At 40.8% G+C, this 24242-nt stretch overlaps 1 protein-coding gene across 1 annotated transcript in view; it reads left to right on the top strand.

Annotated features, from left to right (window-relative positions):
* Nucleotides 1–478, top strand: part of TYR (tyrosinase) — a 72659-nt gene extending 72181 nt beyond the window's left edge. The window contains exon 6 of the mRNA XM_070944017.1: nucleotides 258–478. Coding sequence (XP_070800118.1) covers nucleotides 258–478 — 221 coding nt within the window. The remainder of the gene's footprint in view (nucleotides 1–257) is intronic.
* Nucleotides 479–24242: the final 23764 nt, after the last annotated feature.

Raw genomic sequence — 24242 nt, 5'->3', positions numbered from 1 at the left:
TTGTGAGAGGTAGTACTGTAGTCAAGAAAACTCCATTCATGTAGTTTTCTTGACTACAGTAAATAAATGTTTGGCCACTGATTATTTCTGGGATTTTTTTAAAAAAACTTTCTAGTCTAGTTTACAGTTTACAGATAAGCTCATATTCACATAGGCTCATATATAACTCACCAGATTTTTGATCAGGTTCTGATTCCAGACAAGAGTACTTCGTGTGAAATAAAAGACATATTCTTTTTATCTTTCCATTTTTACAGCCTCTCCTTTTCAGACTTTCCTCACCCCTTACTTGGAACAAGCTCGTCAGATCTGGCCATGGTTACTCGGAGCTGCTGTGATTGGTGCCATAATAGCAATGGCGATCAAAGGACTCATCACACTAGGGACTCGAAAGAAGAAAAGAAACATGGAAGAGACCCAGCCTTTACTCATGGAGGATGAAAATTATCCACACCTTACGTATCAGTCACACTTATAAAACCATCCTGGCGCTGACACCTAACGCTAACTTTGTGATGAAGAAGAAAATCCATGTTGGCATGTCCCAAAAGTGCTCTTTCAAAAGGCAGCTGGACTTCGTTTTTCCTTGAAGACATTTTGCTTTCTCATTTGAGAAGCTTCTTCAAAGCTGACTGAATGGTGGAGGATGGAAAGATTCATATTCCTTGCAGTCATCTGGTTGTTAGTACTCCCTCTGAGAATCGCTGAGGCCACTTGGAGGCTTATCTGGGTCATCTGAATAGTACAAGTGGGTGTGGAGCCTTCCTGGAGCTGCTGAAAGGACTGTGTTGCAAACAGGAGATAGATGGTGTCGTATCCTGTTTACAACACAGTCAGAAGGTGACAAAGCCATTCAGTCAGAATTGAAGAAGCTTTTTGGATGAGAAGTGAAACATATTCAAGGCAAAACAAAGTCCAGTTGCCATTTGAAAAAGCATCATTGGGACAGCCATGACCTGGAGGACTGAGAATCCCCATAGACATCTGTGATGATCATCCTTTGAGGATTTCCAAACTTGTTGGGCAGTGTTCCTGTTTACATAACATTTTCCTACTCCATATTCCTCCTCCTCTACAAAATAGCTGTCATTGTGTGTGATTCTTGCATCAAGCCTCACTGGTGGATTTCAAAACAGGTCAGAAACCCTTATAATCCCCATGGCACTATGGATTGGCTCTCCTTCCTGATGTCACTCCATGTTAAATTTTGAGAGAAGACCAGGCGATCGCACATCTGCTGGATTCCCATTGACCTTGACCTATGAATCCAAAAGTTATTTTAAGGTGCTAATTGAAATTAAAGTCACTGAAAACTGTCCAATGGTCATTCCAAAGCTGACTTTCTGGTCTCCTTTGTATCTGCAACTTAGTTGGTTGAGTAATGATGAAAGGATAATGGTTTTCTTTTTTAATGGATGCTTGCGTTGTCTGAATGGTGCATATCAAGGGTGAAATCCAGCAGGTTCTGACAGGTTCTGGAGAACCAGTAGCAGAAATTTTGAGCAGTTCGGAAAACCTGTAGCGGAAATTTTGAGTAGTTCGGAGAACCTGTAGCGGAAATTTTGAGTAGTTCGGAGAACCGGCAAATACCACCTCTGGCTGGCCCCAGAGTGGGGAGGGAATGGGGATTTTGCGGTATCCTTCCCCTGGAGTGGGGTGGGAATGGAGATTTTGCAGTATCCTTCCCCTGCCATGCCCACCAAGCCACGCCCACCAAGCCACACCATGCTCACCAAGCCACGCCCACAGAACCGGTAGTAAAAAAAAATTTGGATTTCACCACTGGTGCGTATTACGTTGCATACTATGGCTTATAGTTGGTTGACAGAATATGAGCTACATATTCTTCTTGTTCCAAAAGGCTTCTTGTTTTTTTTTTCCTATGAAAGCATTTCACTTCTCATTCAAGAAGCTGCTTCTTCTTTTTTTAAAAGTTTTTTTAATTTATTTTTTTTACAGACATATCAATGCGTGAACAATGTGGCGCCTGGGCATCATACATTCTGATACAAATAAACTAATAGCATTTAGTCATAGTTAATTACTTTCAATCCAATTTATATATTTCTAATAGTGATCCATATTTATATAAAGTTGCAATCTTTTATTATTCAATTATTCTATATTTTCTCTTATTATTATTCTTATTTTGTTATATCAAACTGTATACATTAATATTCCCCTTTTCTCTTATTTCTATCTCTTATTCTGACTTTTAATCATATCATCCTTTGTTAAAAAAACATTTTCTTTCTATCCAACCTAACTGCTAATCATGTCACCTGCCTACAAAAGAAAAAGAAAGGAAAGAGAGAGGAAAAGGAAGGCAAATCAAAACAACACCAAAAATGAAAAATCATCTATCCATCATCTCTTGCCCGCTTCAATACTTTAATTGCTATGCTTTTGTTCTTCTGAAACGGAAGAAGCTTCTTGGATGAAAAGTGAAGCATTTTCAAAGAAAAACAAACAAAACAAGAAAGTCCAGTTGCCTTTTGGGGAAAAAGAACACCTTTGAGACAACCATGACTTGGATGCTGGAGAATCTCCAGATTCTTCTTCCTAAGCCATAATAGCTGGGGAAATGAACCATCGAGTGATGATGAGAATATTCACATGTATTATGGAGTTTTGAAGTCATTACAATGATCAATCGGCAATTGGGGTTCAGGGTTGGAACATAGGAATTGAACAGAGACATTCTGACTCACCTTTTTTGAACCCCCTCAAATTTTTTAGAGAGGGGGGAAAATTAGGTAAAATTATAAAGAGTTGGGATGGATTCAGGACTCATTAGATATGAGGAGCCAGGTAGTCCCGTCAAACAAATGCCTTATATCACTTTCATACAGTAGTGGGATTCAAATCCCATTGCTACTGGTTCACTCGCGGGCACGCACAGAAGCTCCTACGCATGCACAGATGTCCAGATGGGTAGGCAGAGCGTCCCACTGCCACTGCTACCAGTTTGCCCAATCTGGGGTGAACCGGTAGCAACCCACCACTGTTTTCATACACCCAGTTTGTCATATTACATAGCAATCACCTTTTATTTCAATATTATTAAGAGCTGTGGTGGCGCAGTGGTTAGAATGCAGTACTGCAGGCTACTTCTGCTGACTGCCGGCTGCCTGCAATTTGGCAGTTCGAATCTCACCAGGCTCAAGGTTGACTCAGCCTTCCATCCTTCCGAGATGGGTAAAAATGAGGACCCAGATTGTTGGGGGGCAATATGCTGATGGGCAAAACTCCCTTAACAACATTGTCTTGCTTAGCAATGGAAATTTTGGGCTCAATTTTGTTCTTATGTTGAGGACCACTTGTTTTCTTTTATAGAAATAAGGTTGCATAAATGGTTCTGTAAAATTTCCAGGTTTTCTTAAAAGCAAAACTCTAGCTGCTTCCTACTTAATATTCCAGCAGTGTTCCAAAATTACAGTTTCTTGCAAAGCCACAAATGTTTTCTTGATCATAATAACTTGGGGAAAAAAAATATAGGTTGCTTTATTTAAAGTTTTTGTTCATGACAATATATTTTCGTAACACCCAATACATTTCCGTAAACAGTTCTCTGTTAAATGCACTCCTGGCAACTGCAGTAATTCTTATGAATTGAAGCTGGCTTTGAGGCATTTTTTTTAAATCTGGAAAGACAGACTGAATGGCACATACTCAAAATTTCTTTGACTTTTCAGACAGGGACAATAGAAGATCTTCGACAGTTCTGTTCACTGCTTCAATCATTCAATAGAAAACGGCAGCAGGTAGAAGAAGGATTTGGCAACACACAACTGCAATGGGATCTCCTACTACGTGCCACAATTACAGCAATACCAATAGCACTTAGACTTATATACCACTTTATGGTGCTTTACAGCCCTCTCTAAGCAGTTTACAGAGTCAGCATATTTCCCCCGAGTATCTGAGTCTTTGTTTTACCAACCTTGGAAAGATGGAAGGCTGAGTCAACCTTGAGCCGGTCAGGATTGAACTGCTGGCAGTCAGCAGAGTCAGCCTCGAATAAATACTTCATTCTAACCACTGACTGTGCCACCAGGGCTCCTCCTTATGTCCAAATATTGTGCCTTAACTTCTTTAAAGAATGAAATATTTGACAGCTCCCCCAATGAGTCAGGGGCTTTTAATACTTTGAATACAGATAGATATAGCAATAGCACTTAGACTTATATACCACTTCACAGTACTACAGCCCTCTCTAAGCGGTTTACAGAATCAGCATATTTCCTCCAACAATCTGGATCCTCATTTTGCAGACCTCGGAAGGATGGAAGGATGAGTCAATTTTGAGCCTGTCAGGATTGAACTGCAGGCTGTGGGCAGAATTCAGCCTGCAATATTACATTCCAATTACATTACATTATAGGAGGTAAGAATGAAACATATTTTGAAGCTGGGGAAAAGCAAGCTTGAGAAATATTAAATTGGGTACCCGGTTCTATTAAAAGAGAAGGAAAGATTTCAACCTAGAGACAAACACAAATGTTCCACCAAGTTCACTTTGCAAACTTTTCATTTTCTCCTTCTGCAAATAGAGAGAAAATACCAATGCAAGACAATATTTAAAGCTCAGAGTTGAACTGAGAGTCCTTGATGCTCTCCGAGCTTGATTGTTCTTCTTGCAAATGTCTCATTACCCAAGTAGGTAACATCATCCTAAGAGCTGTAGTAGCATAAAATGCAGTACTGCGGGCCACTTCTGCTGCCTGCCGGCTGCCTGCAATTTGACAGTTCGAATCTCACCAGGCTCAAGGTTGATTCAGCCTTCCGTCCTTCCGAGGTCAGTAAAAATGAGGACTCAAATTGTTGGGGGCAATAGGCTGACTCTGTAAACCGCTTAGAGAGGACTGTAAAACACTGTGAAGCAGTATATAAGTCTAAGTGCTGCTGCTATTGCTATCATGATGATACAATGATGTTACCAAGTTGGGTAAGGAAATGTCTGCAAGAAAACAACCAAATCCAGAGAGCAACAAGGACCCAAAGAGGAAATCACCTCTAAATAACCTCCAGCCTCTTCCAGTTGCCATCCCAACAAAGAGGCTAAATATTTCATCTTGAAAAGATAAAGATTTCCTTGTTCAAGTAATGTCCTGACTCTGAGGTACAGTGATGATCTCCATTTCTTGGCCGAGGGAGCTAGAATTGTCCAAAGACAATTTCTGTAGTTCTGTGGCCAGCATAACTATATGCCAAAGATGCATGGAACACTGTTAACGTCCCGTCAAAGTGATACCTATTTACCTACTTGCATTTGCATGCTTTCAAACTGCTAGGTGGACAAGGAGGTGGAGCAAAGCATGGGAACTCACCCCATTGCGAAGTGGCTCAGGTCTCGAACTGGTTCGAAACCCGAGCACTTCGCAATGGGATTAAAGCTGACAGCCCTGGTTCAAGACCCGAGCACTTTGCAACGGGATGAGCTCCTGTGTTTGTCAGCTTTCCAGGTGACAAGCTCAGCTTCTTTAAATATTACTACCTCCCAAGGCAAGATCTGGTATCTCCCAAGGCTGAAGAAATATCACAATGAAAATGTAGCTGCTAAAATGTAGTTGCTACATCCCACACGAAAGCTGAAGTAGAAGACTTTCTCAAGAATAACGTACTGAAAATTGCAAGCCAGTCTGGAGATGCTTGGATAACCCCCACCCTACCTCCATTATCCCTTCCTCAAGTTCATTTAAACTCCCCTCCAGTTCTCTTATTCATTCAGCAAGATGTTGGGATTGAGTCATGGTGGCGCAGTGGTTAGAATGCAGTACTGCAGGCTACTTCTGCTGCCTGCCGGCTGCCTGCAATTTGGCAGTTCGAATCTCACCAGGCTTAAGGTCGACTCAGCCTTCCATCCTTCTGAGGTGGGTAAAATGAGGACCCAGATTGTTGAGGGGCAATGTGCTGATTCTGTAAACTGCTTAGAGAGGGCTGTAAAGTACTGTTAAGCGGTATATAAGTCTAAGTGCTATTGCTATTAGTGCAGTGATACCTAGAGCTAAAAATGGCATTAGGGCCATAGGTTGTCCATCTAATCCTTGACTTATAACATTATGATGGTTGAAGTCACATCGGCACTGAAAAAAGGGACTTATGACCATTTTTCACACTTAACGACCATTGTAGCATCCCCATGGTCATGTCATCAAAACTCAGATGCTGGGCAACTGACTAGTATTTATGATGGTTGCAATGTCCCGGGGGTTATGTGTTCCCCTTTTGTGACCATCTGACAAGCAAAGTCAATGGGGGAGGACCGATTCACTTTATAACCGTGTTACTAGGTCAACAACTGCAGTGATTCCCTTAGCGACTGTGGCTAGAAAGGTCGTAAAAGGGGCCAAAGCTCATTTAACCACAGAAATGTTGGGCTCAATTGTGGTCGTAAATCAGAGGTGAAATGCTCCCGGTTCGGACTGGATCGCCCAATCTGGTAGCGATGGCGGCGGGTGGTTCAGAGAACCAGTAGCAAAAATCCCTGCCCCCCCCCCATGCCCAGCTGAGCTGCAAGATCATCAGAGGCTTTTTTTTTTTACTTTTAAAAGCATTTTTTTGTTGGAAGAGATTGTAGAAAAAATGCTTTTAAAAGTAAAAAAAAAAGCCTCTGATGATCTTGCGGCTCAGCTGGGATCATCAGAGGCTTTTCAAAGCATTTATTTTACCATCTCTTCCAACGAAAAAATGCTTTTAAAAGTTTTTTAAAAAAAGCCTCTGATGATCGCGTGGCTCAGCTGGGATCATCAGAGTCTTTTCAAAGCATTTTTTTCTGCAACCTCTTGGCTGAAGAGGTGGTTAAAAAAATGCTTTGAAAAGTCTCTGATGATCCCAGCTGAGTTGCGCGATCATCAGAGGCTTTTTGTTTTTTTACTTTTAAAAGCATTTTTTCATTGGAAAAGGTTGTAGATAAAATGCTTTTAAAAGTAAAAAAAAGAAAAAAGCCTCTGATGATCTTGCAGCTCAGCTGGGATCATCAGAGGCTTTTCAAAACATTTTTTCTACAACCTCTTCCAATGAAAAAATGCTTTTAAAAGTAAAAACAAAAAGCCTCTGATGATCGCGCGGCTCAGCTGGAATCATCAGAGGCCTTTCAAAGCATTTTTTTTCTGCAACCTCTTGGCCGAAGAGGTGGTAAAAAAAATGCTTTAAAAAGTCTCTGACGATCCCAGCTGAGTTGCCTGATCGGCAGAGAGGTATTTTTTGAAAAGCTTCTCTGACGATCCCAGCTGAGTTGCCTGATCGGCAGAGGCTTTTCAAAGCATTAGAAAAAATGCTTTGAAAAGTTAAAAAAAAAAAAGTTGACCACGCCCACCCCAGTCACATTACACCCCCCACCAAACCACGCCCACAGAACCGGTAGTAACAAATTTTACATTTCACCCCTGTCGTAAATAGAGGACCAGATATATCAGGCAGGGCACGGTATGGATTTTAATGACCCATATTCAGAAATTCTCTGATTTCATCTTCCAGGAATGTTCTGTTTTCAAACGATTTGGGGGGTGGTCCCAACTTCTGTACAGTACTGAAACCCTACAATTACCCCCAAGATTTAATGTGTGCTTTGGAGAAAAATCTGTGCTTGCAAAAAATAAAGCCCGATTGTTACAGTACTTTTAATGCACTAAGTGCTTTGTTGTGTACTGCTACTCAACAATATCGCATCCGAAGGTTGTTCCCATTTTACACAAGTCAATTAGTGCCTGCAAAAATTGCACGCCAAGACAGAGGATGCCAAAGTAGCTATTAGCGGTCAAGCCTATTATTCAGATGGAGGGAAAAAAATGAAATTTGTAACAACTGAAATTGATTTTCAAAACCTTTTCAGATGGTTAAAAAAACAGAGAGACTTCCTTCCTTTTAGCTAAGTTATGGCAGCTCACAAAGCAATTTCACAGTCAGGCTAATTAAACACAGTTCCATAAAATGACCCAACATGTCACAGCAGGTTAAAACGTATTAAAAAAAAAATAAGGGAGAGGAGAATTGTATGCCATTAAAGAAAAGTGCAAATCAAATACTTTCCTTGGCGTTTGACAAGAAGTGGGGACTTTCCAGTTGAGAAACTCCAACATTTTGCAAGTACTGCTAGATCAATGTAAGCAACATGGACATCAAAAGAAATTAGAAGCCCCTCAAATATTGGAACATAATGCTATGATGTCATCCTTAGTCCATCGAGGGCAGGGGTGAAATGCTCCAGGTTCGGACCGGATCGCTCAATCTGGTAACGATGGAGGCGGGTGGTTCAGAGAACCGGTAGCAAAAATCCCTGCCCACCCCCCATGCCCAGCTGAGCCGCGCAATCATCAGAGGCTTTTTTTTTTACTTTTAAAAGCATTTTTTCTACTACCTCTTCAGCCAAGAGGTTGCAGAAAAAAATGCTTTGAAAAGCCTCTGACGATCCCAGCTGAGCCGTGCAATCATCAGAGGCTTTTTTAAAAAACTTTTAAAAGCATTTTTTCGTCAGAAGAGATTGTAGAAAAAATGCTTTTAAAAGTAAAAAAAAAGCCTCTGATGATTGTGCGGCTCAGCTGGGATCGTCAAAGGCTTTTAAAAGCATTTTTTCTACAACCTCTTCAGAGGTTGTAGAAAAAATGCTTTCAAAAGGCTCTGACGATCCCAGCTGAGTTGCCTGATCGGCAGAGGCTTTTTTTTCTTTTAAAAGCCTCTGACGATCCCAGCTGAGTTGCCTGATCGGCAGAGACATTTAAAAGAAAAAAAGCCTCTGCTGATCAGGCAACTCAGCTGGGATCGTCAGAGCCTTTTGAAAGCATTTTTTTTTTACAACCTCTTTGCTGAAGAGGTTTTAGAAAAAATGGTTTTAAAAGTAAAAAAAAAAATTGGCCACGCCCACCCAGTCACATTACCCCCCCCCACCAAGCCACGCCCACAGAAACGATAGTAACAAATTTTAGATTTTACCACTGATCTAGGGGGAAAAAGGACTGGGGGTGGGGGGACATGACAGCAGTGTTCCAATATATGAGGGGTTGCCACAAAGAGGAGAGGGCCAACTTAGTTTCCAAAGCATGAGAAGGGAAGACGAGAAAAAAATGGATCGAAACTAACCAAGGAGAGAAGCAACCTAGAATTAAGGAGAAACTTCCTAACAGTGAGAACAATTTATTTATTTATTTATTTATTTATTTATTTATTTATTTATTAATCAAATTTCTATACCGCCCTACTCCCGAAGGACTCAGGGCGGTGAACAGCCAAGATAAAATACGGATAATACAAATATTAAAAAAGTCCCTTAAAATTATTAAATATTTCGGCCGAAACACAGATTAAAACACCCAATTTATAAAATCACAAATTAAAAAATTTAAAAAAATTAAAAGATGGGAGTTAGGCCAGGCCAGCTTGCTGAAATAGAAAAGTTTTGAGAGCAAGGCGAAACGTGCGCAGGTCCGGGATCTTCCGTATCTCTGTGGGGAGCTCGTTCCAGATGGTAGGTTAACCAGTGGAACAGAAGTTGCCTTCAGAAGCTGTGGGTGCTTCATCACTGGAGGTTTTTAAGAAGAGACTGGACAACCACTTGCCTGAAATGGTATAGGGCAGGGGTGAAATCCAGCAGGTTCTGACAGGTTCTGGAGAACCAGTAGCGGAAATTTTGAGCAGTTCGGAGAACCCACAAATACTACCTTTGGCTGGTCCCAGAATGGAGATTTTGCAATATCCTTCCCCCAGGAGTGGGGAAGGAATGGGGATTTTGCAGTATCCTTCCCCTGCCATGCCCACCAAGCCACACCCACAGAACTGGTAGTAAAAAAAAAAAATTGGATTTCACCACTGGTATAGGGGCTCCTGTTTGAGCAGGGGTTTGGATGGGAAGACCTCCAAGGTCCCTTCCAGTTCTGTTCTGATTGATTGAAACTATTCTCCAAAGCACCAGAAGGCAAGACAAGAAACAATGGATGGAAACTAACCCGAGAAAGAAGCAACCTAGAACTAAGAAGAAATTGCCTGACAGTGGGAACAATCAACCAATGCAACAGCTCAGCGGTGGGTTTCCAATATTCTTACTAGTGGTTTGCCTCGCGCGTGCACCTTCCCCACATGTACTTTGCTTGCTCACATGCCTTCCGTGCATGTGCCCGGCCTCGAAAACGTGCCTAAATAGGACGTCATAGAGCTGGGGCGCAGGCCCACCCGCGATCTCTGCTACCGGTTCACCTGAACCGGTGCGAACCGGCTGAATACCACCTCTGGAACAGCTTGCCTTCAGAGGTTGTGGTGCCCCATTGCTGCAGGCTTTTAAGAAGAGACTGGACAACCACTTGTCTGAAATGGTATAGGGCAGTGATGGCTAACTTTTTTGCCATCGCTTGCCAAAAGCAGGGGGAGCTCAGGGGGTTGCACACACAAAGGCCCACGCCCATAATTCAATGTGTCCTGCCCATGTGCGCTCAACCCGCCGCGCTCCCCTCGCTTTTGGCACGTAATGGCACAGTGGGCCAGGTAGGCCCATTTTTCGCCCTCCCCAGGCTCCAGAGGCTTTCTTGGCACCTGGGGAGGGTGAAAACAGCCTTCTCCACCACCCCCAGAGGCCAGAAACAGCCCATTTCCAGACTTCTGGTGGGACCGGAAGGCCCATTTCTTGCCCTCCCCAGGTTCCAGAGACTTTCTAGGAGCCCGAGGAAGGTGAAAACGGACTCCCCTCCCCCCAGAGGCCCTCCGGAGGTAGGAAACAGCCCGTTTCCTTAATTCCGGTGGCCTGGAAGGCCTGAAAATTAGCTGGCTTACATTCTGGATCTGAGCTAGGACAATACTTGTGTGCCCACAGATATGACTCCATAGGTTCGCCATAACAGGTATAGCAGGGGTAGGTTCTAAATTTTTTTACTACCGGTTCTGTGGGCGTGGCTTATTTTGTGGGTGTGGCTTGGAGGTCATGTGACTAGGTGGGCGTGGCTAGCTGGTCAGAGTCATTTCTGGAAGGTCCTCGCACTTACGACCAGTCCTCGCACTTATGACCTGACTCATTTGTTTGCTTTTAACACTGATCAGCTGTAGGATGGCCCTTTGAAGCCCCGCGGCAAGAGTTTAAACAGTTTTTTTCCCTCTAGTCATCAGCTGGGACTCAGGAGGCAGCAATAGATTGGGGGTGGGACCAAATAAAAGGTAAGAATAACGTGGGGGGGGTGGGAGGGCGGGGGGGAGAACCGGTTCGGTGATGTCATATCATCACTGCTACCGGTTCAGCCGAACTGGACCGAACCGGGAGGAACCCACCACTGAGGTATAGGGTCTCTTGCTTGAGCAAGGGGTTGGACTAAAAGACCTCCAAGGTCCCTTCCAGCTCTATTCTGCAGGTATAGGTATATGTTTGAAAAAGTTAGGCTCCTCTGGCCTTGTATCACAGCGATAGCTTTTACTACCAGTTTACTCAATGGAAATCTAATTATTTAGCTAAACGTCTGAATTCTATTCTGAACTGGCAACATCCTAGAAGATGAAAAGTGTTTGTTCCACAGCGGAATCGCTGCCAAATATCTGCTTCCTGATAACTACAAAATTGGCCACAGACCTCATCTGAGAGCATTTTCAAGCTTCCTCGCCAAGATCTTGCTCCAAACGTAGCAGGGAAATAAATCCATTCTACTATATGATTCCAAAGGCACTGTTGCAATATTTTCAGGATCAGACTCAATAAAGATAATAGAAGTTAGAGATTTAAATATATTTTTCTTTAATCATAATAGGCATTCTATATTCGCTGAATATTCAAGATAGAAGCAAGTAAAATGGGGAGGATGGCTCCTTATATATACAAGGGGTGGAGCCAGGAATGGGAGTGGTAAATTATGAATACATTAAAGTCCAAAGAATAAGTTAACCCCTGATGTTCCATATATACATTATTTACACATTAGAGAATAAGGCATTTACATCTGACAAATCCCCCTCTAAATGCCGGTTCGTTATACAACACCAGTTACATTCAGATTCAGGACAATATAATACATATAATTTAGAAGTTAAATATTTGTGTTGTTTAGAAGGTAAGGGTTTTGTTAATATGTCAGCTAATTGTTCAGAAGTATCACAATGTATTGCTTTGATGAATCCGTCTTGAGATAGTTGTCTCACGTGCTTAAATTTTATATCAATATGCCTGGACCTTTGTCCAATTGCATCGGATCTAGATATTTCAATGGCCGCTTTATTGTCTTCATGCATAATAAATGGTAAAGTAGGTTTCTTCCAAACATCTGTGATCAAATCATTGAACCATACAAGGTTATTTGCAGCTTTAGACAAGCAAACATATTCCGCTTCTGTGGTAGAAGTGGCTACCAGTTCTTGTTTACCAGTATACCAGTAAACTGGGCAATCGTTCAATAGAAAAACATAACCAGAGGTACTCTTTCTGCATGATGTATCACCAGCCCAATCTGCATCAGCATAACAAGTAATTTTTGGTTCTTTGTCATTATTGGGTTCCAATATTAAACAAAAATCTAATGTACTTTTCAGATATCTTAAAATTCTTTTGACAGCTTCCCAATGATACAAGGTTGGTCTGCTAACATATCTTGACAATAAATTGAGAGGTAATGCAATATCTGGCCTAGTCCAATTAGATATATAAAGGAGTGAACCTATAACTGATCTGTAAAATGTGTTGTCTTTAAACTCAGGGGAAGATTCATCAATGTTTCTGAGAAAATCAGTTTGCATAGGTGTGTCACATGTTTTGGCATTATTTAAGTTACATTTGTTTAGGAGTTCAATGATTTTATCTTTCTGAGTAAGTTTGAATCCCCTTTTTGTTTTGTTAATTTGTACACCAAGGTATTTGTTCACTCTACCTAGTGATTTTAATGAGAAGTGTTCGTTTAACTTATTTACAAAGATTTCCCTGCTCTCTTTATGCTTTCCAATATATAAAATATCATCAACATAAATTAATACAAATTCAATATGATCATTACTCTTTTTTACAAAGAAACAGTTATCAGCAGTGGTGGCGTTGAAATCCATGGTCTTAAGTACTTTTACCAAACAATCGTACCATCTTTTGCCAGATTGCTTCAATCCGTACAGACTCTTATTTAATAACCAAATTTCGTTCTTATTAGTGTATTGACTGTGTGGTGCTCTTACATATATTTCCTTATCTAATTTTGCGTGTAAGTATGCAGTCTGTATGTCATATTGAAACACGTCCAGATTGAGTGCAGATGCTACTACAAGAGCTGTTTTGACACTCTCTGTTCTCACTGTTGGTGAATATGTGTCAGTATAGTCTTCTGGATATTTTTGTGCATAACCTTGTGCAACTAGTCTGGCCTTGTATAAGGTATTACCTCCTTCTAAATTCTTAATTTTATAAATCCACCTGGTACCTATAATTGTTTTATCCTTAGGTGCGATCGCAGGTGTGAATACATTTAATCCTTGTAAACTTTCCATCTCTTTTTCCATAGCTAGTTCCCATTTTTCTCTTTCTTCACGGGGAAGTTTCAATACTTCCTCATATGTATTAGGTGTTATTTGTTCTTCATCCATATGCATTATGTAATCTTTGTATTTATTTGGTATTTGGTTTCTATTGTTTCTAATATTTCTTTCAGGTTTGCTATGTTTGTCATGCAAATATCTAGCTTCCTTTTTTGTTAATGTGTCTGTCTTTATTTTATGCTGACTATTTGTCCAAGTTTTGGTTTTGTTCTTACTTTTGTTAATACTTTGATTTTCTGTTGTTCCTTCCTCGCAAGATATATTATCTTTGCTTTTATTAGGAAATATTTCATTAAGGTGCAATTTAGACCAATTGGCCTGCTCATGGAACACAGCTGTTCTGGATACTATAAATTTGTTATTATTATCAATGAATCTGTACCCTTTGGTTCCAGTTTCGTATCCCATGAATCTTAATCTCCTGGATACGTTTTCTCCCTTTCTCCTCAATTGTTTAGGTATGTGTACGTCTGCAGTAACTCCAAATATGTGCATGTGTGCTAATTTGGGTTTTCTATTGTACATCACCTCATATGGTGTCTTATTCACAATACTGGACCATGTCCTATTTTGAGTGTAATTTGAATAATGTAAGGCTTCTGACCAAAATTGTTTGCCTAAACCAGCATCCTCTAATGTGCATCTAATCATGGTTTGTAGTGTGGAATTCTTTCTCTCTGCAATCCCATTTTGAAATGCAGAAAATGGATTGGACGTGAAATGTAGCATCCCTCTATCCTTTAACCATTGGGAGAATTCTTTAGACATGAATTCACATCCCCTATCTGTCATAATTTGTTTTATTTTGATATTATGTTGTGTTTCTATGCGTTTGTAGAATTCCTTAAATTTCTGAAATGTTTCATCCTTGTGCTTTAATGTGTAAACAAAACCATAGCGACTGTAATCATCCACTATTGTTAGGAAGTAACGTTTTCTATAGGTAATTGATGGAGTTAATGGACCAACTAAGTCCATATGTACCAAATCAAAAATATTGTTGGTTGATCTGTTAGATTTTTTTGGTCTGGGACTGGTTTTTAGTTTGGTGGATTTACATACTGAGCATTCCAAATAATTTTCACAATTTTTTATTTTGACACCTTCTGCGTGTTCAGTCATTTTTTGTACTACAGGAAAGCTTGCATGTCCTAACTTCCTATGTAAGATGTGAGCACACTCATCATGAATTGGTTTACCTATTTTTGGTTTCTTCTCATTGTGTGCATTTTTGTTATCATGAGTTATTTTACATTCATCATTGTCACTGTTACTGACATTTTCATCATCTGCTTCAATACAATCTTCCATATTTGAATCAATGTTATGTAACCATCTTTCTTTGGTTATCAGATAGGGTAGACCCCCTTTTATCATCACAGTGCCTACATTTGTTTTGTTCTTTTCTATAGTTGCTTTCCCCTTTGAGAAAACTATATTGATGTCAGATTCTCTGCTTAGTTTTATAGCACTCAGTATGTTGTGAGGTATTTCTGGGATTAATAATACCCCCTCTATTTTCCCTAAACCAGGCAAGGTCACATTTCCTCTGCCTAATACTTGAACCTTTTCTTGATTAGCTACCTTTATCACAAACTTATCTTCTGTAAATGAAGATAATATACTTTTGTTGTTAGTGGTGTGATTTGTTGCACCAGAATCAATAAGCCAATTATTGTTCTCATCTTGTTGTGTTCTGATGCTGTCTTGTTTATTTAGCCCATTTAGTGACCCAGATTTTCTCTCTTTTGAATTTTCTCTACCCCCTCTACTTTCTCTGTAATTTGGTGGACTTCTATATTTGTGTCTATCTGTGGAAGATTGTCTGTAATTGTATTTGCTCCTATATTCTGGCCTATGTCTCTCCCTTGGGACTTTGGGACAGTCTCTTCTACTGTGTTCCCTGGATCCACAATTGTGGCATCTAAAGGCCTCATTATATTTATCTTGAAAGACTACTTTCCTAAAGGATTTGTGTTCTGTTTGGTTACTGGAACGATTTTTTCTTGAATTGTCTTCTGCTATCAATTTGTTAGATAGACTTTCTATTGATAAATATCCCAAATTAATGGTATCTAAGTGTGACATAAAGCTATCCCATGATGGATCAAGTGAATTGATAATAACACTTTTCATTGTTTGATCTGAAATCACTTCCCCCCTCAATTGCAGCTCAGCTCTTATTTTGTTTAGATTTATCAAATGCTCACTTATAGAAACCCCTGGTTTCACTCTAGAAGAAAAGAAATCCTTAGACATTCTTGTGGTTGTGGCTACGCTATCGCTGTGAAATAGATTAAACATGCATTGAATTATTTCTGATACAGTTAGGTTTGGTTTGATGCTATGATACATTGCAGGAGACACGCTAGAAATTATTATGAAAAATGCTCTATGATGTAAACAATCTATTTTTAAAGTCCAAGGTCTTCTTGGAGGACTAGTTATAAAGAATAGTAAATTTTCTTTCATAAAAATAACCTGAAGCTGTTGGTACCACTCTTGTAAATTAATGCCATCAACTCTAAGTTTTGGGAAGTCACTGGGTAAATTCCCCACATTATTTTGTCCATTACTTACAACCTGAGGCAGTCCGTGGTCTCTCAAGTGCAGGAAATTACAGAACGGCATTGGGATGCTTGTAACGAGTCTGCGCGGTTCTCTGGCCAGTTCAAGTCTTTCGGGGCTGTCTACGTAGTTTTGCACATGCGCGTTGCTCATTTCTTCTTTGGCGCCGTTGTGGAAGGTTCTCTCCATTTCAGCTCTCTCGATCCGCTCCTCTTCAGATGAGTCGGTCTCTGGCTCGGTTTTTGGGGCTTTGGTGATGGCGACGGTTCTTCTCTTTCTCTTGTGTGCGCTGGCACTCGATTCTGTCTGCGGTGTAGGACGGAATCGGCATGGCTCTCTGGGCTCGGGTGTCGTCGTTTTCGAAGTCAGGATGGGAGCGTGCAGGTCTTGAGTTGTCGGTTTGATTTCTTGCTTCTTTGTTGATGTCTTGGAAATTTTCAATCTTGGCCCAAAAGCAGCAAAAAGCGTTTTCATTGCTGACTTTACTTGAGACTTTGTTAAATCGTCTTCACTTTCTGATTTTGGTTCATCTGAAGAGTTTGAGACTTCTTTTTCACTTTCTTCGTCTGATAGCGTTTTTCGCGCCAGAAATTTTGAACTGAGCGTTTTGATTGGCTCTGCTTCACTCTCTTTTGAAGTTCGTTGAAACCAAGATGGCTGCCATTCAAAATTTCGCGCGATGTCACATCTTTTCTTTTTTACAACTATTTTCTCAGTAGTCATTTCACTCACAGTTTTTTGATCTTTGGGTTTTTCTTTAATGACGTTTTTCTCTCTCGCTGCTCCGCTGTTTCTCAGCATCTCCTGGAGGTCCGCGATGAGGCTCTCATCATTCTTTTGGCTTTTTAGTATTTTTAATATCTCTGACCTGAGTTCGTTATTTTCTATCTCGATTTCTTCCTGGTCGTTATTTTCACTCATCAGTTCTTCTTCTTCAGTGGTGTATTCTTCGGATTCTCTCGAAATCGCATTAGTGGATTCGTTGATCGTCTCTTGATCAGTTTCTATTTCTTTGCTGTAGGCCCTGGTGTTGGGCCTATCTTTCTTGGACATTTTTAATTACTTATTGAGTCAATTAACCATCCTCTGCTACCAGCTTGTTGCAATATTTTCAGGATCAGACTCAATAAAGATAATAGAAGTTAGAGATTTAAATATATTTTTCTTTAATCATAATAGGCATTCTATATTCGCTGAATATTCAAGATAGAAGCAAGTAAAATGGGGAGGATGGCTCCTTATATATACAAGGGGTGGAGTCAGGAATGGGAGTGGTAAATTATGAATACATTAAAGTCCAAAGAATAAGTTAACCCCTGATGTTCCATATATACATTATTTACACATTAGAGAATAAGGCATTTACATCTGACAGGCACTGTTTGAAGTATTCAATTGGCAGGCAAAATCTGAGTCGGAACATCCTTAATGAATCCTTTGACTGATACCTGAACTGTAAAAAATAAATAAATTTCAGTCCAATCAGCTCAACTCCTGGCAACTACATGTGGAGGTCCATGTTATTTTTCTCGATAACAAGCCAGAGGTACCGTATTTTTCAGAGTATAAGACACACATTTTTGCCCCAAAAAAGAGGGTGAAAATCTGGGTGCGTCTTATACTCCGAATGTAGCCCCGCCTAGCTTCTCAAATGGAGGTTTCAGGGGCTGAAAAGAGCATCAGAAAAGAAGCTTCAGAAAAGAAGCCTCCAAACAGAGCTTCAGAAAAAAAAAAACCCCAAACAGAGCTTCAGAAAAAAAGCCCCCAAACAGAGCTTCAGAAAAAAAAGCCCCCAACAGAGCTTCAGAAAAAAAGCCCCCAAACAGAGCTTCTTCAAAAAAGAAGCCCCCAAACAGAGCTTCAGAGGCTTTTTTTCTGAAACTGTTTTGGAGGCTTTCAGAGGCAGGAAAAAAAGCAAAAAAAAAAAAAAAAAAGGCAAGGCATAGAGCTCACAACCAAGGAACCTGTTGCTAAAATTCACCTCTGGGAACAGCTGATTGGGGGTATTCTGGGAGGCCGATCCACCTGCCAATCAGCGTTTTTCTTATTTTCCTCCCCAAAAACTAAAGTGCGTCTTATACTCTGGTGCGTCTTATACTCCGAAAAATACGGTACTATTGCTGTTGACTTTCTCTGAGTGATTCTCCCCCCACCCACCCAAAATTCCCAGTGTAGCCTCCCCCACTTGTGGCTTTTGGGGGGATGGTTGCCCAAGCATTTATGAAGGAAATCTGATCACATTTAGTTTTTAAATTCAGATAAACTTTTGCTGGCTGCTGCCACTTCTCATGAGTTCATTTATACAGTCCTTCTCTCCGGCACTCTGGTCTTGCTCTGGGTAGATAGTTCTAAAGATGCCATGTCAATTTCTCAGGCAATTGTCCTGGGACTTTTAAAATGGCAGCTTCCAGCCCTGTCATCCCATCACTGAGAGTCGTGGTGGCGCAGTGGTTAGAAGGCAGTGTTGCAGGCTGACTCTGCTCACTGCCAAGAGTTCGATTCTGACAGTCTCAAGATGGACTCAGCCTTCCATCCTTCCGAGGTGGGTAAAATGAGGAGCCAGATTGTTTTGGGAAATAGGCTGACTCTGTAATCGGCTTAGAGAGGGTTGTGAAGCACTATGAAGCAGAATAAAAGTCTAAGTGCTGTGGCTGCTGTTGCTACTAAGTGTATTGCTGTTGAAGCTGAAATACTAGACAACCCTGTGGAGATAATGTAGGAGAAACGGTTAGAAGACGGGACTTGGATGAAGATGCCCTGTGGAAAATAGCTGGAGAATGAAAAACCCAGTGCCACTGAGCCGAGACCATTGGCAATATACAGTATAATATTATAATGCATAATGTGCATTATAATGCACATTATGCGTTATGCATTTGTGCATTATAATGTGTATTACAAATGCATTATACATTTATGGAGATTCTCAGTCATCCAGGTCATGGTTGTCCCAAAGGTGCTTTTTCAAGAGGCAGATGGACTTTCTGGTTTTTCTTTGAAGTTGTTTCACTTCTCATCCAAGAAGCTTCTACAGCTCTGATGGTGGGGAATGGAAGGATTTATACTCCTTGTGGACAGCTGGTCATTTGCATTCTTTTAAGGAGTCATTGAGGCCACTTGGAGGTTTATCTTTGTCCTCAGGGTCACCTGAGTGGTGCAAATGGATGTGGAGCCTTCTTGGAACTACTGAAAGGACGGTATTGTAGACTGGAGATAGATGATGTTGTATCCCTCCCCTTCTGTTGAGAGAGGGCTGTTCAATTTTGACATAAATTGCCTCTATGTCAAAAAGAATGCTGTGAAAATATCTACAGACCCCTCACATCCTGGACATGAATTGTTTCAACTTCTACCCTCAAAAAGACGCTATAATGATAATAACTTTATTGTCATTGTACCTGTATACACAGTATACCCATACAACGAAATTCACTTAACACCCAAAGACCAGGTCCAACACACATAACAATCCGCAAACACACTCCCATCCACCACAAATTCCCCACCCCTAAACCACCAAAGGGCACTGCACACCAAAGCAACTAGACACAAGGAATTTTTCCCTGAATGCCATCACTCTGTTTAACAACTAATTCCCACAGCACTGTCACATAATCTACTAAAACTGTATTACTATTATTTTGCTCTTCCTTACTAGTATCTATCTCTTCCCACTTATTACTATAACCATGTTGCTTGTATCTTTCAAATATATTGTTTTTATTTGTTTCTTAGTATGATTTGATAGCTTATTAGTATTATTATTGGCTATCACTAAGTGTTGTGTCTTTTTATTCTTGATGAATGTATTTTATTCTCCTTATATACACTGAGAGCTTATGCACTGAAGACAAATTCAATTATTGGCCAATAAAGAATTCTATTCTATTCTATTCTATTCTATTCTATTCTATTCTATTCTATTCTATTCTATTCTATTCTATTCTATTCTATTCTATTCTATTCTATTCTATTCTACTCTACTCTACTCTACTCTACTCTACTCTACTCTACTCTACTCTACTCTATTTCTATTCTATTCTATTCTTTGACCCCTCTTTCAAACCAGTGATCCTCTCTGTCCAAAATGTGGACTTCGCTGTCTTCAAAAGAGTGGCCTTTGTCGTTTAAATGCAGATGGACTGCTGAGTCTACTCCTGATAGGTTTATTCCCCTATGTTGTGTCATGCACTTGTGAAGTGGTTGTTTTGTTTCCCCAATGTACAGATCTGCACATGGCTCACTGCATTTTACTGCATATGCCACATTGCTCAGTTATAATGCATATATTAGCTATCTGATGTACAAAAGAGATGTTATGTGAGATGAAACAATGCTAGGTGAAGAATAGGGCTCTCTAGTGATCTGTCTTGCCATTACATTTTAATTGTTATTTATTATTTTATACGAGAATTTTTAATTGCTTATTTACTGAGTGTTTTTATTTGTTCTGGTCTCTGACTGTAATAAACTGAATTGAATTGATCTGTCTTGCCATTAGATTGCCCACAAATGGGAAGCAGGAAAGGAAGGAGGTCATTTTCTACATGCCCTGGATGTGAGGTTAAACAAAACCTGACCCTCATGAATTGTTGGCTTGACCCAGTAAAGTTTTTATTGTAATGTTATCCATAGGCTGTTTCTCCCATAGCCATTTTTTAAATGGGGAAAGCCTGAGACATTTGCAGGATTTATTAAAATCACAAAAGTAGCTTTGCTAATAATTATTCTATTATTCTATTGCTAATAATTATTCTAATTATTCTATTATTATTATTATTATTATTATTATTATTATTATTATTATTATTATTATTATTATTATTCTGACTGCCGGCTGCCAGCAGTTTGGCAGTTCAAGTCTCACTGGCTCAAGGTTGACTCAGCTTTCCATCCTTCTGAGGTGGGTAAAATGAGGACCCAGATTGTTGCGGGTGTTAAGGTTATTGTTGTTGTGTTACCAACCAGCAGAGTAGATTGCACAGTGAAACGTTGCTGAGAGCAATGATTAAGAGTTATGCAAACTGGTTTATCAAAAGCTTACTTTATAGTAGAAAAACAGTTTCATAGTCTTTAAACAAATTCCAAGTCTTTGCCAGTAAATCAGTCCAGTTGTTACAGAATCTTCTTACTCAACAAACAGTAGTTGGTTAGAATAACAAACTCACTCTGGTTCACAAACCACGATGGTTGCAGATCCATCCAATGATAATTAGCAGATAACAACTCCTCTCAATGATAGCTTATCAACAGCTTCATACACAATGGCAGCATGGCATTGCAGCTTCCTCACTACAGCATATCATAGCAGCAACCTCTCAACAGCATATCATAGCAGCAACTGAACACGTTGCAGTACCTTGCTTAAATATTCTTACAACCAGTAATTATGTGATTACAGCATGACTCAGCATTAAGCCACATAATACATATACAGATAAAGTAACAGTACACTTATATTGCCTGGACAACATAGTTAGGCTCAAACCATATCCTAACAGCGGGCAATAGGCTGACTCTGTAAACTGCTTAGAGAGTTCTGTAAAGCACTGTGAAGTGGTATATAAGTCTAAGTGCTATTGCACCATCATGCTGCACAAACCATTATGATTTAACAGAAGAACAGAGTTGGAAGGGACCTTGGAGGACTTCTAGTCCAACCCCATGCTCAAGCAGGAGACTCTATATCATTTTAGACAAATGGTTATCCAACATCTTCTTAAAAGCTTCCAGTGTTGGAGCATTTACAACTTCTGAAGGCAAGTTGTTCCACTGGTTAATTGTCCTCACTGTCAGGAAATTCCTCCTTTAGTTCTAGGTTGCTTCTCTCCTTGATTGGTTTCCATCCATTCCCCTCTTTTGTGTGTATGTTTACAGGTGCACATGCTAAAGAGGGTCACGGCAGAGATAAATAAAATCACGTACAGGTAATCCTTGATTTATGACCATTTGTTTAGCTGAGTGGTGAAATCCAATTTTTTTTACTACCGGTTCTGTGGGCGTGGCTTGGTGGGCTTGGCTTGGTGGGTGTGGCAGGGGAAGGATGCTGCAAAACCTCCATTCCCTCCCCACTCCTGGGAGAAGGATATTACAAAATCCCCATTCCCTCCCCACTCCTGGGAGAAGGATATTGCAAAATCCCTATTCTCTCCCCACTCCTATCTCCATTCCCACCCCACTCCTGGGAGAAGGATATTGCAAAATCCCTATTCCCTCCCCACTCCTGGGAGAAGGATATTGCAAAATCTCCATTCCCACCCCACTCCTGGGAGAAGGATATTGCAAAATCTCCATTCCCACCCCACTCCTGGGAGAAGGATATTGCAAAATCCCCATTCCCTCCCCACTCCTGGGAGAAGGATATTGCAAAATCTCCATTCCCTCCCCACTCCTGGGAGGAGTATATTGCAAAATCTCCATTCCCACCCCACTCCTGGGAGAAGGATATTGCAAAATCCCCATTCCCACCCCACTCCTGGGAGAAGGATATTGCAAAATCTCCATTCCCACCCCACTCCTGGGAGAAGGATATTGCAAAATCCCCATTCCCTCCCCACTCCTGGGAGAAGGATATTGCAAAATCCCTATTCCCTCCCCACTCCTGGGAGAAGGATATTGCAAAATCTCCATTCCCTCCCCACTCTGAGGCCAGCCAGAGGTGGTATTTGCCAGTTCTCAGAACTACTCAAAATTTCCACTACCGGTTCTCCAGAACCTGTCAGAACCTGCTGGATTTCCCTGGTTTAGCTGTCATTTCAAAATTACAATAAATTACATTTAGTTTTCTTCCTTTTAGCTTGCATTAGTTTTTACCTTTTTCATTTGTAACGTTAAACAAATTTATTATTTATTTATTTTTTTAAAAAGACAATAATTCAGAGCAACTGCTCCAAATCGGGCAGTCAGTTCCCGCCAGCTGATCTCAGGGGCTGCTGTTATAATTCTCTTCCTGAGATTTTATTTCCTTTCGTCTCTGAAGATTTCTGCCGGGGAGTTTTTCCAGAGAGTATGGCAGAGCATGCTTAATGAAGCCACACTGCATTGTCAAGACACACCAGGACACTCTCTGCAAGAGCAAATGACCAGGTGACATATCTTTGGGATTATTAATGGTGTGTCTGGCAGCTTTTTCCCTTGTTTGGCTAGAACCAGGGCGTCTCGCTGCATCATCCGGCGAGCAAATGTCTCTTGATCAGGACTGTAAATCGGTCAAGCCGAGAAGGGTGCCGTCTTTTACCCCCAAAAAAGAGGGTAAGATAAGCAGCAAGAAATGCCCTGCAACAATGTGAAGACGTATCTCTCGAGTAAAAGTGGGGAGGCACAATTGTCATTTTCCTATCCAAATTCTGAGCCCGGAGGGAGAAGGTAGCAGAAGGATCAGAAGACAAACAGAATGACCTTGCAATGACAGAATTTTAATCGGTGGCTGGCACTACTAAAGCAATGCTTTGGCTCGCCAGCCTGCGTGCTCTCTCCCTCCCTCCCTCCCTCCCTCTCTCTTTCTCTCTCTCTCTCTCTCTCTCATTCTCTTCCAAGCGTTCCTATATACACCAGACATTTATGTAAGTCTACTCCTCAGCCTTCATGCTTGTCCTTACCTGAGGTCAACAAGCCGTTTAACCAAGATTTATTTATCAAGCTGTCAAATTTGCTTACATCCAGGGACGCTCTGTTCCAGCTTTGGACAGCGCTGGGAGGCGAAGGAGTTAAACTATATATATTTATATATAATGATATTCAGATCAAAGCACAGATCAAAGACGGTGACCGAGTGGCTCTTTCTGAAATATTGCTGTCCCTCTCTCCCCCCCTCCAAGTCGTGCAATAAAGGGCTGCAGAGCATCTCAAAATGCTCCTTTGGGCCTAGAGGACATGAGAGATGATCTTCGTGGAGACATTTTTCTCCCAGCAGCACCCAATCTGTGTGATCCAAATTGGACTATTGACAAAGTTTCAGTAAAGGCTGGGACTGGGAGGGCAGGTATTGAGAGCAAAGGCAGGCAAACTTGGAATCTTACAACAATAACGCATAACTTATATACCGCTTTACAGTGCTTTTACAGCCCTCTCTAGGCAGTTTACAGAGTCGGCCGATTGCCCCCAACAATCTGGGTCCTCATTTTACCCACCTCGGAAGGATGGAAGGCTGAGTCGACTGTGAGCCAGTGAGAATTGAATTGCCAAACTGCTGGCAA

This window comes from Pituophis catenifer, unplaced genomic scaffold, assembly GCF_029215685.1.
Source record: "Pituophis catenifer annectens isolate HBS135680 unplaced genomic scaffold, rPitCat1.0.hap2 SCAF_4, whole genome shotgun sequence".
NCBI lineage: Eukaryota > Metazoa > Chordata > Lepidosauria > Squamata > Colubridae > Pituophis > Pituophis catenifer.
This window is presented reverse-complemented; position numbering and strand designations above follow the sequence as displayed.